Consider the following 19,835-nt stretch of genomic DNA (forward strand, 5'->3'; position numbering starts at 1 on the left):
CCTCATAGGTCGGCCTCAACAAAATGTTTTCACGTTCGAAGAGAAAGTTGATGATTGGCATTTTGTGGGAAGATCTCGCCGCAACAAGAAACGCCTTTGTTTGGATAATGTACACCCCAAATCCTGTATTATGTCCGTGACACTTTCTCTCCTATTCCTCGAAATACAAGGAGCGCTATTCTTCTTTGAATTTTTTCGATGTACTTCTTTAATTCTATCTGGTGAGGATCCCACACCGTGCAGCACGGGCAAGAGTAGTGCAAGTAGTCTTTTTAGTAACTCTATTGCCTCTTCTGAGCGTTCTACCAATAAAACGCAGTATTTGATTCACCCTCCCCACATTTTCTGTGTGTTCTTCCCAGTTTATGTCGTTCGTAATTGTAATTCCTATGTTTTTAGTTGAATTTGTGGCTTATGGGTTTGTTTGATTTATCGTATACTCTAACTTAAACGGATTCATTTTTTCACGCATGTCGATGTCGTCACACTTTCCATTATTTAAGGCCAATTGCCAATTTTCGCATCATGCAGATATCTTACCTAAATCGTTTTGCAATATCTCAGAACAGCCTACCCTGTAACAACCTTACAAGCTTTTCAGACTGTTTCTGGCAACCCTGCACATAGGCAGTTCTCCTATAGGTTTTGACGTAAATGGCTATATTGTTTGATTGCATTGATTTAGAAACTTACATTCTTTTATACCGCAAAAGGACTGTAGACCTTAGTCCTCGACATATATTTCAACTTGATAGCTATATGAACAATACCCGTTCCCGAGAAAAGGTGATGTTAACAGACGACGTCAGGCCGACAGACAGATGGACAACAAATGGTAGAAAAATATTTTTTCGTGTCATATAACTTCAAATTAACGATTTTACTATATTTCCTTTACTTTTACCATGAAGCCTTGATTCTTGTCGAATTTCATCATTCTAGGTCAAAGGGAAGTACTTTATAGGTTTCGATGAATGAGTTTGCGAGTATCGAAATATGCGACGGAAATCGCCGTATCTTTTGATAACACTAACTTAGAAGGTTAAATGTTTTACACCGGCAAGGGACCGTAGATATCAGTATCTGACATAAATTTCAACTTCGTACCTCTACCCGTTCGTGAGAAAAAGGGGTCTTCTCAGTCGGACAAACAGACAGACGGAGAACGAAGTGATCCTTTAAGGATTCCGTTTTTGCCGACTGAGGTACAGAACGCTAAAATTGTAAAGAAAAGCATTGGAAGGAGAAATATGTGCCATCTTCTTCGAGATTACAACTCTAATACTTCGAAAAATTCCGATATATTATGTTATCTAATTCTTTCATCTTGAGTTGTTTCCATTATCATTTTTTCATCAGGGAGCTTTACTCAGACTAATGTATATTAATCTCTGTTATTTATCATCCGGTGATTATATGATGAACTGTATTCAGCTATGCAACAGTGTACAGGGAATCCGCAAATCGGAATATATAAAATATAAAGGTATATTATGAAGCGCAACAATAATCTTGACTGGCAATGTGGATGACATATTCTCGCATTCACTGGCTGTCGACAAATACGTGGCGGCGTGCATCGCTGCGAAGATCTACGTCAATTGAGGAAAGCAATACAGTGTTGTCACTATCTCGTAAACTCAACATGAAACAGAGACAAATTTGTATTGGTATTTTGTATTAAAGCTAATGTAAGTTCACTGAAAAATAAAATAAAAAAAAGTTTACCTGTAGCTTTCAGGCAGGAAAGACATCAGTTTAATCATCTATGTTTTCAGTCCCACAGTCCCTACGTAGCTACTACACCCAATACCCTTAATAATTTTTTTTTTATTATTACAGTGTTTGACTGCATCCTATATTTTTCCTCTATACTTCTTTCAGAGACAGGTTAACTATTCTTGGTTGTTGCAGTCGATGTCCCACTGATCTGTTTCATCTTTTAGTAAGTGTCTTCTGTAGACCTTTTTCTACAACTATAGTTTTTAGTATTTTATCATTTCTATAATGTTTATTATAAAGTTTGGCAGGTATCTGAAACGATTTCCTTCCTCTTCTTTTCTTTTTTTAAACACAAATGACAATAGAGAAACAGAAATATGGTACAAGGGTATAAAGTTATTGGTAAAATTTACTGTAACTTAGATCTGTGGAAGGGATCGGTTGGTAGGACATGTTCTGAGGCATCAAGGGGTCACCAATTTAGCACTGGAGGCCAGCGTGGAGGGTAATAATCGTAGAGGGAGACCAAGAGATGAATACATTAAACAGATTCAGAAGGATGTAGGTTGCGGTAGGTACTGGGAGATGAAGAAGCTTGCACAGGATAGAGTAGCATGGAGAGCTCCATCAAACCAGTCTCAGGACTGAAGACCACAACAACAACAACAGATCTGTGGATTTTGAAAAGGATGGGATGTTACACATTTCGACTGATATGCACGTGACAAGGTTCTCACAATTTAAGTCAATGAGCGGATTCACCATTCTCGTGTGTAAGGGCTGTTGCCTAGAGATGCAATATATAAAGATGGCAACGAGTTTGGAATAATATCTAATTTCTCTTGTTGACGCATTAAAATTAGCTTCAGTTGCGACGGTATCTTGAAACAGTGTATTAAGGTAGCAGCTGAGAGCAAAGCAAATCACGAGTTTATGAAAAACGTCGTTCTTGATGTAAAACAAACGTCTAATTTCTTCGTTTATGTTGCTGGAAAGTATACAGAAAATCGCATTTTATCAGCTATCGATAGCCCTCCAGATATTACATTAATACAGTGAAACAATCTGTAGTAATTTGTGTACTGCATTTGATAAGAAAGTTTTGCGTATTAAGCATACAGCAAAATACTCTTCTCATTGAGTGCTTTCATTTAGCAAAATCTCTTTTTGATATCTCAATTCATTTATGAGATAAGACGTAGGTTATGAATATTTCATTGTCGTTTTATTGTTTCTGCACACTAACAGAACTGACCTACACTACATGCAGTGTAGGTCACTAGGAGTTGATCTACATACGGCGTGTGTATGAGTGATTGCCTAATGTTGTGTCCACAATGGAACTGTTGCGTTTATAAATGAATTAATGACAGCCCAGCCGTTGAGAACCTACACCTAGCGGAAGCGCTTGAAGCCCTTGGTCATATTCTTAACGATTTACGATCAAATGCACAACCGTTCGGTGGCGCTTTCATTTTATTATCTTGCGACTTAAAAAAACTATTCCAGTCATAGCTACATCAGCACCAGCTGACGATCTCGATGCTTGCCTCAAAGCATCGCGTCTATGGAGACATGTGCGAAAAACTCACTTCAAAGACCAATACGCGCGTACATTTCCAGTGCAATGAGTCGGCAGCCAAATTTCCAAGACAGCTATTGAACATTGGCAAAGCAAAAATACCTGTTGATGCTATCAAAAAATGTATTTCATTCTCACTGAAATTTTACGCCATTGTGCCATCCGTCGAACTACTCATGCAGAAAGTTTTTTCGCAAATGGTCACCAATTATAAAAATCATTAATGGCTTTGCGAACGTGCTATTTTGGTAGCAAAAAACATTGATGTCAATGCAATCAACCATGCAATTCAAGAAAGAATTGCAGTCTGACGATTCTGTTACCTACAAACCGACTGACAACGTCATGAACGCGGAAGAAGTTCTCGATTATCCTTTAAAATTCTTAAATTCGTTGGCTCTTCCTGGTGTGCCACCATACAAATTGCTCAAAGTAGGGGTGTCAATTATTAAAGTTTAGAACATGGCTGCGTTGTCAGCGACCGTTTACAAAGTAAAATCAAAGCAATAACAGCCCTCGGTCTCAAAAATGAAGTTTTTTGACCTAAGTTTCGGCAACTACTGAGAGTGCCTTCATCATAGGTAAAACATTCAAGAGTCTGATACTGCCGCAGCTCGACATGTGTGAGCAGGCCATAGTGGCTTACCTTCTGTGTTTCCTATTTTAAAATTTTGTGGCCAAAGCTTCATCGCTTGATATTTATTTTATACGTGACATGCCAGTTTGAATGTTTCACTTCTGATGAAGATACTCTTAGTAGTTGCCGAAACCTAGGCCAAAAGACTTCATTTTTGGGACCGAGGGCTGTTATTGCCTTAAGTGTCAATTATTCTCTTGCGGAATATTAATCCATCCCGATTGTCTAATACAACAAGACTCGCTGTGAAGAAACTGATGCTGAATGTCATCGAGGCAACTGTTTTTAATGGAAAGTCGAAAGGAGAAGATATGGTCATTGCTCTCATTCCTATCATTCCCACCGACATGCCTTTTGATTTCTCCATTGAACTTGCGTTCCTAATGTCCATCAACAAGGCACAAGGGCAGTCACTTCAAATGTGCGGATGTAATCTAGAGAATCTATGTTTTTCACACGCCCAGTTGTATGTTGCATGCTCACGAATCGGACGGCCAACTGTAGACGAAAAAACAAAGAGCACCTGAATAATACAGTCAGCAAAATAAATATCATTCATACGTCTCCTTTGTGCATCATACTGTTTCACTAAATGTATTGCCGGCCGGAGTGGCCGAGCGGTTCTAGGCGCTACAGTCTGGAGCCGCGCGACCGCTACGGTCGCAGATTCGAATCCTGCCTCGGGAAGTTCTAGGGGACTGATGACCTCAGAAGTTGAGTCCCATGATGCTCAGAGCCATTTGAGCCAACTAAATGTATTCATTATCAACAATAAAATAAATATCATTTTTTCTATCATTCCTGATTAAAATAACGCTTTCAAATTTCAAACGATATTTCCACAATTATTTCTTCTGAGGCAGCAGCGCGCCGGGTACCAGCTAATACAAGTTAAAATACTGGATGAACTATTCCTTCCTGATGCAAACAATTATTGACTAACTGGTTTCTTAGAATTTGGAGCGCCACTGGTTGCAAATATTGAGGGTAATGTGTACGATATTGGGTTCGCCATATGACAAACAGTTTGCTGCAGTGATGATCGTCATTCCTATCGAAGGTTTCCTGTGGAACAAACAACAAACCGAGCAGTGTTCCAAGTAAACGATGAAAAATAATTTTCCTCGTCCCTTCAGTTTACTTACTGCGTTTCAGCTACTTTATTCTTAAAATTTTTGTCACTTTCTGTGAGCCACTAGACCCCACTTGCAGAAAAACCTTTGCACCTATTCTAATCTTTCTGATCTCATCCGTGCGTCGTCCATATTGTGAGATGTTACTTGCCATGCAGGAAAATTCTTTGACTTTTTAAGCGAGGTGGTGGCGACTACAGGGATCTGTATACTGCTTCTCGCGGCGACCACAGATACCTTTACATGGCCTCAACACACTGACATTGACTCGTACCACAGGTAAGATGTACATATGATGATATGAAGACTGTTTCCCATTACACTTACTTGCAAGAAGATGCATTACGTTACTTGCAAATAAACTCAGTTTTAATGGTTCTTCCAGTTGTTGTTCGATTTACGCTGCAATGAAGTAGTTTCAAAAGGTGCATCAAGTACTGGGTGTACACTCACAAATTAACAAGTCAAATTCTTTTGCTGTTTGATACATTATCTAGTTAGTCACAAATTACTCTGGCGGCACTGATCACATTGTATATGTTAATGATATAGCTGTGACCGACTTCTGTTCGAGTGATGTACATTAACTTAGATGCACTATCGATACATATATATAATAGATTTACATTTTCTAGGACATCAGGTTTTCGTCAGAGATCAATAAAACAGTATTAAACAGAGTTGTAATTACTTCTTCTCTTTTGGCTTTTACTTAGCGGAAAAATAACGTTTCCCAAAGTCATTTCGTGGTGTTATTTTCATTTCATGGTGCAATTCACTATTAAGGTAAACTCAAAACTACAGAGCACTGTAACGGGATGTGTATCTTACGACGCGGTATCTTACACGCACGTCACGTGACAAACACTTTCATAGCACTCATATTATTGCTCTCCACATAAGTGCAACAACTCAGGCCGGTTGAGGCACGTGACCAATGCAACGCACTCCGTTCCGATAATCACCGAGGCACGATTTTCGCGTTGCGCACTTTCATTCGAAGGGATGTAAGTGATGTGTGCCATTATAGGAGGATTACAACTTCTAAATTGTTTCTAGAAATTTTTGCGGTCATTTGATTACATCGATTAACGAAATGAGAAAGATAGAAAATGACCAGAAGTATAATTACTTATGACAGGCGTAAATTACTTCACCGATTAACTGATATAGATTCACTTGTTTTGTTGTCAATTCCCTTCACTAGTTACGTCTTTTTAGTTTTATGCTTTTCTGTGCTGTGCGCTATGTGCCCTGGACATTGTACCCAGTAGTACTGTCAATTTCGTTTTCACTGGAAGGGCTATTTGATCTCCAAAATTCGTAATTGGTGTCTACTTCACTTATAATTTTACTTCATCTTAGAATTTTCCTTCACTTCTTTCTTGTCTTCTACGACGTAAGGAGTTAAGCTATGCTGACAATAGGCAGCAACCCGTTCTCAAATTCTTCTAAAAAGACTTTTTTTGTACTTTTACTGTTACTACTTGTGTTTTGCAGATTCTGTAGGTTGCTTAATCGCCTCTGTAGCCTATTCCAAATTTTATTATGATTCTTAACACTTCATTCCACTTTGCAATCCAGCGGTTTTCTGTGTAGCTGTTCTTACTGTTTTCTAGTTCATCTGTTTACTTTATAGATAAGACGAACTATTAGACACTTTTTATAACTGAATTCAGTTGGAAAAAGGGAAAATAGGAGTAATAGCTATTCTTGTGCGCAAGATAAACTACTTCCATAATTAAGTGCAAAATGACAATTAATCCTTTAACATACTTATCAATTCTGAAGGGAAAGAGGTTTTCTTGAATTGCGAACTACTACTTTTCTGTCTCCTTTCACGACAATTATTTTATTCCGAAATTTAAAAGGGTATGCTATCACATTGGTCGTCCAATGTTGAAACTGTCTTGATCTTGTAGATTTCCTGAAATGTGATCGCAAATATTTTGTCTCTCCCTATTTTAACTGTATTTAGAAACGGATCGAGCAGTTTAACTGATTTCTGGATATTCACAAATGTTAGCAGCACAGGCATTGGAATATCGTATTTATCAGCTGAACCAAGGCAGCGAATTTCAATTAAAAATGTCCTCCCCTCTACGGTAATTACATAATATGTCTACGAGTACAGGTTGTGAAGCTGGAACGACGACATAAGGAAGTATGGGTCTGGTCGTGAGTCGTGCACGTATAGCCAATGCGGTTAAGGCGATCACTCGCTTAAAGCGGGAAATGTGGGTTCGAGTCGCGGTCCGGCACATATTTTCACAGTCCTCTTTCCCTTATACACCTGATGGTTGTTTGTATTCGCAATTGCGAGTACATTTAATGTGTGTTAGACTGCACTTACGCGAAAGGACAAAAACAAATTTCTTACACGTTCTACTGAGGGAAATAGATGCGGTAATATGGATTTTTGTTTCACAAACTTGAAGGCATTTGTCGAAAATCCAGAGATGTGGTTCCGACGTACATTATCTGATCAAAAGTATCCGTACACTTCCAAGAAATATGGAACTGACCGATAGATATCTTGACTTCCGCAAGGCGTTTGATACAGTTCCCCACAGTCGTTTAAAGAACGTAGTAAGAGCATATGGACTATCAGACCAATTGCGTGATTGGATTGAGGAGTTCCTAGATAACGGAACGCAGCATGTCATTCTCAGTGGAGAGAAGTCTTCCGAAGTAAGAGTGATTTCGGATGTCCCGCACGGGAGTGTCGTAGGACCGTTGCCATTCACAATATACATAAATGACCTTGTAGATAACATCGGAAGTTCATTGAGGATTTTTGAGGATAATGCTGTAGTATATCTAGAGGTTGTAACAATGGAAAATTGTAGTGAAATGCAGGAGGATCTGCAACGAATTGAAGCATGGTGCAGGGAATGGCAACTGAATCTCAATGTAGACAAGTGTAATGTGCTGCGAATACATAGAAAGAAAGATACTTTATCATTTAGCTACAATATAGCAGGTCAGCAACTGGAAGCAGTTAATTCCATAAATGGAATGGCCATATAAAATTATTCGTCGCTAAAGCAGATGCCAGACTGAAGAAGAATCCAAAGGAAATGCAGTCCGAAAACAAAGGAAGTAGTTTACAGTACACATGTTCGGCCACTGCTTGAATACTGCTCACCGGTTTGGGTCCGTACCAGATACGGTTGATAGAAGAGATAGAGAAGATGCAACGGAGAGCAGCGCGATTCGTTACAAGATCATTTAGTAATCGCGAAAGCGTTACGGAGGTGACAGATAAACTCCAGTAGAAGACTGCAAGAGAGACGCTCAGTTGCTCGGTACGGGCTTTTGTTGAAGTTTCGAGAACATACCTTCACCGAGCAGTCAAGTAGTATATTGCTCCCTCCTACGTGTATCTCGCGAAGAGACTATGAGGATAAAATCAGAGGGATTAGAGCCCACACAAAGGCATACCGTCAATCTTTCTTTCCACGAACAGTACGAGACTGTAATAGAAGGGAGAACCGATAGAGGTACTCAAGGTACCCTCCGCCACACAACGTCAGGTGGCTTGTGGAGTGTGGATGTAGATGTAGAGGTGGACCCGCCAGTATGAAAGCAGATGCGGAGTGTTGCCAGTAGAGGAGCTGGACAGTTGAACGGGTCGGTCAGGATAGCTGAGAGACTTCGAATCTGGACTAGTCACTGGATGTCGCTTGAGTAACAGAAAAGCCACCAACATTTATACCCTTCTAAAGCTTCCCATGTCGACTGTTGGTAAGCTGATGGTGAAGTGGAAATGGGAAGAAACAACCACCGCTAAACCAAAATCAGGCAGAACTCATGTACTGACAGACACGGGCCGTTGATCATTGCGGAAACTGACTGTAAAAAGTCACATGACACATGAAACCAGTTGAAGCAAACACTCGTGAGTTCCAAAGTGCCACCAGCAGACCACCTAACACAATATGCATAGGTAGTTACAGATAACGGGGTACAATGGTCTCACAAACCACATGTTCTTGTAGTCGAAGCCAAGCGGGGTTTGAGGTGGAGTAAAGCGCGACGCCACTGGATAGTGGGTGACTGTAAACGAGTGACTTGGAATGACGAGTTACGCTAAACTCTGTCGCAATCCGATGGAAAGTTCTGGGTCTGGAAAAAGCCCTGGGAATGTTATCTGACATCACGCATAATTCCAACTAGGAAATGCGGCAGGAGTGGTCTTACGGTATGAGGGTGTTTCTCGTGGTTAGTGTGCGTCCTCTTGCTGCGCTTGAAAACGCTAAATGCGGAAACATACGAACAGATTTTACAGTACTGCGTAATGTGCACAGTAGAGGAACAGCGCGACGATGCACCCTGTATTAAGCAGCATCTGTGAGGCAAGGGTTCGTGGACAATTACATTCTTGAAACGGACTGATCGCCCAGAGTCCCGACCTGAACATAATGGAACACCTTTGGCATGAGTTACGACGGGGTCTTCACTTCACACCCCAGCGTCCAACGTCACTACCTTATTTGGCTTCGGATCTTCTGGCAGAATAGGCTACCATTCATCCACACACATTGAGACACCTCATTGAAAGTGTCTGCAGTAGAGATCAGGCCGTCAAAAAGGCGAAGTGTGGACTCACCCCGTATAATGTCCACCTACAGGTGATACGATGCTTTTGATCAGACAGTGTATTCATACCATGTGCGATTCTTGTAGCGGGATCTGTTCACGAACAGATATTGCTTGAGTTATATTTTTTACAGGTGGGACAACCGTGCCACGAGATGCTGGTGGTCTGTCGATATGGCGGAGAAACCAGAGATTGTAACGATCTCTTCAATCCAGCAATAACGGACGAAGGAATCTGTTGTTCATTCAACAAAGTACATCGCAATTTGTTGTTCAGGAATCCGTAAGTTGTTATATTGTTCAATATAAGATGCTTCATTACGTTTACCAAAAAGTCTTTCAGGTGGTACGCGAGCATGTTTCGCTTAATGATACACTCTTGTCTTGGTAGCTATACACTTTTTATTATAGCTCCAGATCACGCGTTTTGCTAGATCAGCTGTGTGGTACAGAGAACTAAGTATGGAACAGACTTTTAAATAACTTATGTATGCACAATACTTTTATATAAACAATGCTTAGAGCAATACTGGTGATTCTTAATTGGTTATATACCTGATGGATGCACGGTATCTGCTCAGAGTTAAAACACATTAGTCACCGTCAAAAATCAAACTGGCTGTCGCAGTGCGGCTCATTACAAAGTGAACAATTTGGCCACCATGCGGATGTAGTGAACGGCGTGTAGAAAATATAAAATGATTACATATTTTTATAATAAGCATTATATCAGAGTTCAGATATAGTGGCAGTTACGTGTGGCTAGTGCTAAAATGGATCATTATATAAAGTCTTCGTTTCTTAAACGCTTTGAAGACAGATCCCGAGTTTACTCGTGTTTCTCACGCCAGCGCGGCCCCTTCCGCCGGAGGTTCGAGTCCTCCCTGGGGCATATGTGTGTGTGTGTGTGTGTGTGTGTGTGTGTGTGTGCGTGCGTGCGTGCGTGTGTGTGTGTTGTTCTTAGAATAAGTTAGTTTAAGTAGTGTGTAAGTCTAGGGACCGATGACCTCAGCAGTTGGATCCCTTAGGAATTCACACACACATTTCTTACGCCATCTTTTGTAGACGGATCGCGAGATAACTCGTATTTACAACAAGCTACCTGCAGACTTCATCTAGTTCGGTGTTCATACCTGTAGACAACGTACCAAACGCGAACTTTTGCTTATTTAGCATCGTGTGTGTGTGTGTGTGTGTGTGTGTGTGTGTGTGTGTTCTGATATTTCAAATACTTCAAAAAACGGAAGGGAATGAATGACTTGAAAATACTTTCGGAGGTTTTCGCCAACGAGTATTCAGACGTTCCTAGTGAGTTTGAACTGAATGACTGAAGTAATAGATTTATGGTTCTGCGGACCAATCCTGGCATAGTATGAGCTATGAAGGAGAGGTAAGGTGCCGCGCTAACATTAACTCAGACATTCTTTAAAACAAACAGTTTTTACTTAACACTTCTTAAAAAACATATTTTCTGACTCCTAGTTTTCGAAGATTATTAAGATGTTTTAAACAGTGACTCGGTACTATGTATACATAAGATGTGTGATCAACTTACGCGTTACTTCAATCATTCTAAACATTGTTTATGCAGATGTTAGTTGCGTGTACCACAGATTTGATCCGAAGATGCTGTTAAAGTAAAATGCGTAATCAGGAGCAATAATAATAACAGATAGATTTATAGCGACTAGGACAAGAGTGAATTTTTGTATGATGAAAACAGCAATGACTTGTTAATTTTTAACCTGCTAAACGGCCTTTCGTTAAATACTACAGATTATTTACACCACAGAAATTAAAATTTGTTTCTGGAAAACACTTTAAAACAAATATTAGTGGCAGTGTTGATTCCAATAATAATTCTATATTCTAATGTAAATGGACTCGACCAGATAATTTTTCCAATACGCAATACAGTATGGAGGCTGTACGCCTATACATACGGTGATCAATTCTGTACCAGCACAAGACAGGAAGGTCTATAATACTACATTATGCCTTTTATAATTTATGCTAAAGCCACAAGAGAGGAGGTGGTGGACAGTGATTTTTAAAACTCTCGCTCAATACTCTTCAGCATTATCAGTATCAGCGAATCCTATTAAACAATATCTCAAGTTATTATTCACTTGATAGTACAAATGTAACAAAGCACTGTAAATGTTGAGTGAAGAGTTTGTAGTATCTCGAAAATAATAAAACATTAATTTTAAATATATGAACTTTGATTCATATCTGATTATTTGTGGTTCAGTTACTCAAATCTTTGAAATATGAGATCTTAAATTGTGAGAAGTACTGACACGATTGCATACAATGAAAATAATTTACAGATGCAGAATAAGGAACTAATTGTATATCATCTATTTTTGAGATATTACGAGGGCTGTTCTGCAAAGTGTGAAACTGGTTTGTTCTAACGGATGTTTATTAATCCATTTCAGATTTTACATGATCTTTTTCAAAGTACTTTCCTCCTACTCGAATGCATTTTTATGGCATCCCTAACCGTCCTCGAACACATGACGCAGGCCATCCTTTGTCAGGTGATGTGGATAAAAAATAAGTCACAGGGTGCAAGATCAGGGTTATAAGGCAGATGCAGTACACAGGTCATTTTAACTGAGTCAGAAACTGCATGCCATGCTTTTTCACGAAAAAGTCACCACCCAGTACGAGAAAGTTCTGATCATTTGCTTGCAATGTGATTCCTCAGTTTAGGGGTGGAACTGCATGCTCTGCAGATGGAACAACTTTCGCATTTTTGGTGTTGGAGAACCCGGCGATTTCCACAATGGGCTGGCTCGTTTTCCTTCACGATCGAAGTGCTGCAGTTACGATTCGTCACTGGTGATAACAGAGTCCGGAAACGCATCCCCTCCATCAAAAAAGAGACGCTGCATCTCATGCCCCATCTCCATTCGCATAGCGTTTTTTTAAGGAATCAACGGATGTGGCATCCAACGGGCACAAACATGTGTCGTTTGGAGATGTTCATGCACAATCGTAAAGACACTACAGTGCGAAATTCTCAACACTTTATTGATGTTACGTAATGTTACCCGCCGATCCTCAAGGACAATAAGAGCACCTGTGTTGGTGCTGACTTCAATCATAGCAGAAGTCGAAACACTAGGTCCACCATAGAATGAAATTTTCACTCTACAGCGGAGTGTGCGCTGATATGAACTTCCGGGCAAATTAAAACTGTGTGCCGGACCGAGACTCGAACTCGGGACATTTCCCTTCCACGGGAAAGTGCTCTACCAACTGAGCTACCCAAGTACGGCTCACGCCCAGTCCTCACAGCAAAGGTCCAGATTTGGAGTCTCGGTCCGGCACACAGTTTTAATCTGCCAGGAAGTCTTAGGTCCACGTTGCTTAACAATGACACGTCGGCATTCTTCGAAGTCCCTGAACCATCTAAATACTGTTACACGAGTTAGTGCGTCTTCACTGTAGGTTTGCTACAGCTTTCGTAAGGTTCATTGGATGTATGGTTTAAACGAATACAGTATTTTATTCCGCTGTACTGTTCTTCTCGTGTCACCTTCATTGTCTGGTATGTGAAATGCAGAGGGCGTCTACAAAATAGAGCGCTATTACCAACGTACCGATACGAGAGTGCTACCGCCTGTGGTCATTATACATAAAAACATGCTCCTTCAAATATCCATGATACAGTTAAGAAACTGCCACAAAAGCCACTGGAAAAACTCACTCTCAGTCTTTGCTGACCAGTCCTCGTATCTGCCAAAAATTAAGAAGAGCCGCGTATCCAAGCAAGTTGTATGCTATACATTATTTTGACGTTGCTTACTTTCTGCCGGTCTGAGGGTGGTTGCGTGTCCCTTTCATGGTGTGGCAGCGCACAGGTCACTAGTGTATTGTGATAGTGAAGGGTGGGGCAGGCGGCTGAGCAGCGCTTGGTTTTTCATGTGGTCGTCAGGCGCGACCTGTCGGACCTGAACGTGACGTTCCCGGGCACGCCGGTGGACTGGACCCCCGAGGGCGGCTACCCGCCCGGCACGGACGAGGGCGCCTTCCCGCTGCGGCCGCGCGGCCGCGGCACACAGCTGGGCCTCACGCTGCTGCTCGACTCGCAGGCCGACGAGTACTTCTGCTCCACCACCGCCAGCGTCGGCTTCAAGGTGAGCACACGCACACGCACAACCAGCTGTTAAATCATCCAATGTAAAATCTGTATCCACCCTAGTCTACTACACTACTGGCCATTAAAATTGCTACACCACGAAGATGACGTGCTACAGACGCGAAATTTAACCGACAGGAAGAAGATGCTGTGATATGCTTTTCAGACCATTCACACAAGGCTGGCGCCGGTGGCGACACCTACAACGTGCCGACAAGAGGAAAGTTTCCAACCGATTTCTCATACACAAACAGCAGATGACCGGCGTTGCCTGGTGAAACATTGTTGTGATGCCTCGTGTAATGAGGAGAAATGTGTACCATCACGTTTCCGACTTTGATAAAGGTCGGATTGTAGCCTATCGCGATTGCGGTTTATCGTATCGCGACATTGCTGCTCGTGTTGGTCGAGATCCAATGACTGTCAGCAGAATATAGAATCGGTGGGTTCAGGAGGGAATACGGAACGCCGTGCTGGATCCCAACGGCCTCGTATCACTAGCAGTCGAGAAGATAGGCATCTTATCCCCATGGCTCTAACGGATCGTGCAGCCACGTCTCGATCCCTGAATCAACAGATGGGGAAGTTTGCAAGACAACAACCATCTGCACGAACAGATCGACGACGTTTGTAGCAGCATGGAGTATCAGCTCGGTGACCATGGCTGCGGTTACCCTTGACGCTGCATCACAGACAGGAGTGCCTGCGATGGTGTACTCAACGACGAACCTGGGTGCACGAATGGTAAAAGTCATTTTTTCGGATAAATCCAAGTTGTGTTTACAGCATCATGATGGTCGCATCCGTGTTTGACGACATCGCGGTGAACGCACATCTTGTTCGCACTGACGGCACTTTGAACAGTGGACGTAACATTTCAGATGTGTTATGATCCGTGACTCTATCCTTCATTCGATCCCTGAGAAATCCTACATTCAGCAGGATAATGCACGACCGCACGTTGCAGGTCCTGTACGGACCTTACTGGATACAGAAAATGGTCGACTGCTGCCCTGGCCAACACATTCACCAGATCTGTCACCAACTGAAAACGTCTGGTCAATGGTGGCCGAGCAACTGGCTCGTCACAATACGCCAGTCACTACTCTTGATGAACTGTGGTATTGTGTTGAAGCTGCATAGGCAGCTGTACCTGTACATGCCATCCAAGCTCTGTTTGACTCAATGCCCAGGCGTATCAAGGCCGTTATTATGGCCAGAGGTGGTTGTTCTGGGTACTGATTTCTCAGGATCTATGCACCCAAATTGCGTGACACTTATCACATGCGAGTTCTAGTACAATATAATTGTCCAATGAATACCCGTTTATCATCTGCATTTCTTCTTGGTGTAGCAATTTTAATGGTATCAGCGGCGATTCGATGTGCCATACGTTCCACGAGTATCTCAAGGAAGAAGGAAAATTTAGTTTCAGGTCTCGGTGACATCGAGGTCATTAGAGATGGAGCACCAGTTCGGATGGTGTCAAATATGGGGAAGGTGATCGGCCGTGCCCTTTCAAAGGTAACATAGTGGAATTTGTCTGGAGCGATTTAGGAAAATCACGAGAAACCAAAATGTGGATGCCGATAGCGGATTTGAACAAGGTTCTGCAGACACCGAGTTTGTTTTAAAAGCAGTGAGTTCTATTTGGTTTCTGATATGACTCTGACTCGGCGTGCTCCCTGTCGACACGTTAGATGGAAATGGACGTCACATTCTATATCTACATCTATCTACATACTACGAAAGCCACCATAAGGTATGTGGCGGAGAGTACCCCCTACCACTACTAGTCATTTCCTTTTCTGTTTCACTCACAAATAGAGCGAGGAAAAAGCGACTGTCTAAATGCCTCCTCATGAGCCCTAATCTCTCTAATATTATCTTCATGGTCCTTACGCAAAACGTGCGTTGGTGCCGGTAGAATCGCTCTATAGTCAACCTCGAAAGTCGGTTCTCGAAATATCCTCGACAGCGGTCCTCAGAAAGAAAGTTGACGACCCTCCAGGGTTTCCCATTTGAGTCCCAAATGCATCTCCATAATTCTTGCCTGTTGTTCGAACGCACCATTAAAAAAAAAAGTCGCCCGCCTCTGAATTGCTTTGATGTTGTTCCTTTAACCGGGTCTGATGCTGAGCCCCAACCCTTGAGCTTTGCTCAACGATGGATCGCAGTATTGTCCTGTATGCGGTCTCCTTTACAGATGAGCCACACTTTCATAAAGTGCCCCCAATAAACCGAAGTCGACCATTTGGCCTACTGCAGTCCTCATATGCTCATTTTATTTCAGATTGCTTTGCAGTGTTACGCCTACATTTGTAATCGAAGTGACTGTGTCAAGCAGCACGCTCCAAATAGTGTATTCCAAGATTATGGGTTTGTTTTTCCTACTCATGAGTATTAACTTACATTTTTCTACATTTACAGCTAGCTGCCATTCATCACACCAACTAGAAATTTTGTCCCAGTCATTTTGTATCCTCTACAGTCACTCACCGCCGACACCTTCCTGTAAACCACAGCATCATCAGCAAACAGCCGCAGACTGCTGCTTACCCTGCGCGCCAGGTCATTTGTGCATATAGAAAATAACGGCGGTCTTATCACACGTTCCTGTGGCACTCCTGACGATACCCTTGCCTCTGATGAACACTCGCCGTCGAGAACAACATACTTGTTTCTGTAGTGTAAGAAGTCCTGAAGCCGGTCACACACCTGGGAACCTAATCCGTACACTTGTACCTTTGTTAACAGTCGTCAGTGCAGCACCGTGTCAAATGCTTCACGGAAATATGGGAATATGAAATCCGTCTGTTGTCCTCCGTCCATGGTTCGCAGGATCTCAGGTGAGAAAAGGGCAAGCTGAGTTCCGCACGAGCCCTGCTTTCTGAGACCTTGCTGGTTTTCCCTGACAAAGAAATTTAGTAAAGTCGACCTAAATATTCACCTGCCAGTGGTCCGTATTGTCTATTTATTGTAACCCTTTCTTTAGGTCCGTATTATCTATTTATTGTAACCCTTTCTATAGGCTCGGTAGAAACTTAAAAATACAATTTTGTATAAAATAGCGCTATACCATCAAGTTCAGTGTAGAACTTGCAAAATTGACTATTGGAGACGTTTGCAGTGGTCCAGCATGTGTTCGGAAGGATTTGGACTGGATTGATGGTGTTTAAGAGACCAAACTACGAGATCATCAGTCCCTCTATCCTACATGCATCAATGCATCAATTCGGGAGGAGTCCTCAGAGAGGAAGGACACAGGAAATAAATCCTATGGAACTCGACTGTAACCGAGAATCAATAAAACCAAGAGAAACAAGCAAGTAGAAGTGTGAGAGCGATAAGAGGTTGATGGTGGGTGAGTTTCTCCACCCACAAAGCAGCTGGAGGTCCCCGGGATATGTGACGCGACACGAGAGCACTCTGTGCATCCGACCGGTGTTTCCTGACCCTCATTACCACAAGAAAACTAACAACGCGGACAAGTTGACAAAATCTCAGGAAAGAGAACAACGACGACGAGACAGTGAACCGACGATTTGTGGAACAAAAAAAGAAAAATTCAGAGTGGCAAGGGCAGGAGCCAGACCGAACAACCGAGCAAGGGCAACCATGGGTCCCAATGGATCGGAGCAGGTGACGGGACACCACTCCAGTACTCTATCTCACCAAGGGCAGTAGAAACTACCTTCAAATTAAAACGTCAGACCAAGTCAGCCATTTTGGCATTTTCCGCTAGCACCAGAGGTAACATTTTCGTAGGGGAAACCTACCCAAAGGAGCTATTTTTAGAAGGCGCAAATGCTTCTAAGACGGTTGAGAAAAAGTAGAAGACGAACCCCGCGCAGGTCGGGCTTCTACGAACAGAAACGAGGACAATGGGTTGTATTGAACTCAGACCGGCCGTTAAGTGTCGGAGAGATCGCGGAACAGGTAGGAATTAATAAATGACTGTGGAAAGAATCAACATACCGAGGCCGCCTATTGGGAGTTGCATCAGGACACTGACCCTGTCTCATGGTCAACGATTATCTGGCCGGAGCGGCATCGCAGCATCTCCCCAGTACCTCTACAATCTCGATGTGTCTCCGGCAGACGTTTTCTTGTTCCACCGAATGAAGACGGCCATGATACTGTACAAAGATGAAAGTGGCTTTGACGCACTCATTGAAAGGACTCCCAGTGCGCATTCTAGGCACTGTTTGGCAGGAGTGTAGCACTGTCCAAGGATTTTTTTGTCTGCACCGACATCTTCAGTACATTTTCCCAAATTTTTACTATGTTTTCATACAAACCCTGTATTAATGTCTAACCATTTTTGCCACAGCAACAAGTACAAGTCGGTTAGGTTGGATTTCATATCTGGAAGCAGTGCGGAACAGTCAGTTATGTTTCATTCATTCTCTCTCTAACTTTAGCCTGGTGGACATATAGTTGATGTTTTTGACGATGCGGCTGATAATGTTCGAATCTTCGTTGACCTTATATGGAAATGACAAATCCTCATTTGCCAACATCCTGATACAAGCATCCTGTTTCAACGAACTTAACATCTTGAGCAAAGGGTATTATAAGTCTCACAGCCTTACCCTGGGTGCAGCATTCCTTGTTATCAGCATGCCAGGATACTTCCATAGTCTATGACAAAGACAGCACCACGCACAGCGATACATATTCGTTTGACCATGTAACAGGTTTCCAGACCGTTTGACCCCCTGTTATTCCCTCTTCACCAACTTTTGACTAATTGCTTTGTTGACAGGAAAGAACAAATTCAATTGGTTCTGAGCACTATGGGACTTAACATCTGAGGTCATCAGTCCCCTAGAACTTAGAACTACTTAAACCTAACTAACCTAAGGACATCACACATATCCATGCCCGAGGCAGGATTAGAACCTGCGACCGTAGCGAGGAAAGAACAAAGGCCACGAAATGAACCGCGTGGACCTAATAATAAGAATGGTTTTTCTGGTGAATTTCTACTCCAAAGAAACATTTCGTATGATGACCTCTGGTACCTTGATTCGGAAACGTGGCGGGAAGGGTCAGAGTTGACGTCGTAGTCCATGGGGAGAAAATATGCGGATATTCATGGGTAGATACAATAATGATTTTTTGCAGATGAAAAGAATGTATGCATGTGGATATTTCAGCCGGCCGAAGTGGCCGTGCGGTTAAAGGCGCTGCAGTCTGGAACCGCAAGACCGCTACGGTCGCAGGTTCGAATCCTGCCTCGGGCATGGATGTTTGTGATGTCCTTAGGTTAGTTAGGTTTAACTAGTTCTAAGTTCTAGGGGACTGATGACCTAAGATGTTAAGTCCCATAGTGCTCAGAGCCATTTGAACTATTTTTTTTGGATATTTCCGTATGTATCTGCGTATATCCCAAACAAAATTACTTTGTGGCTAAAAGGGAAAGATCGTGTAACTGTTACAACTCGATTCTTATTTACGCAGATTACATTCCGCAACGGCTCAATACACAAGTTAAAATTGGCAAGCCCATTGACTGTTAAATGAACATCTCGCTAGTTCACCATACACTTACACGTGTAATGTATCAGCAGCTGCATAACGTCTGAATAACTGCTGTACAGTCTACAGTAACTGATATCTATTTATAAAGCGATATGAAGATCTCTCTGAGACGCATCTTCCATTGGCACCTTTTCTTACGACCTGAACGCTGTGTATGTACCAAATATCACATGAATCTTTGAAATATGTTTACAAATACACTCAGTGCAACTCTTATTATGGTGATAAGTGCACAAGGTTATCATGATTAAGATTACGGTGAAGTAATGTACATACGTCAGATGAACCACGAAACTAACAATAAACAATACGAAAAATGTTATGATAATTGTAAGACGAATTAGTTTGAATTTCAAGTGTTGAATAAATGTGATGTAAAAAGTTATACATAATTTTTTTCGAGATTACGGCAGTCAGTGTTGCATTTAATTCTGGTTATCGACAGTGTCCAAATTCTTA

General features: G+C 42.0%; 1 protein-coding gene across 1 annotated transcript in view; it reads left to right on the forward strand.

Annotated features, from left to right (window-relative positions):
- Window positions 1–19,835, forward strand: part of LOC126252448 (pickpocket protein 28-like) — a 203,007-nt gene that overhangs the window by 125,694 nt on the left and 57,478 nt on the right. Inside the window, exons 5-6 of the mRNA XM_049953342.1 lie at window positions 9,811–9,959; window positions 13,626–13,827. Of these exons, the coding sequence (XP_049809299.1) occupies window positions 9,811–9,959; window positions 13,626–13,827 (351 nt within the window). The remainder of the gene's footprint in view (window positions 1–9,810; window positions 9,960–13,625; window positions 13,828–19,835) is intronic.

This window comes from Schistocerca nitens, chromosome 4 (genome assembly GCF_023898315.1).
Source record: "Schistocerca nitens isolate TAMUIC-IGC-003100 chromosome 4, iqSchNite1.1, whole genome shotgun sequence".
Classification (NCBI taxonomy): domain Eukaryota; kingdom Metazoa; phylum Arthropoda; class Insecta; order Orthoptera; family Acrididae; genus Schistocerca; species Schistocerca nitens.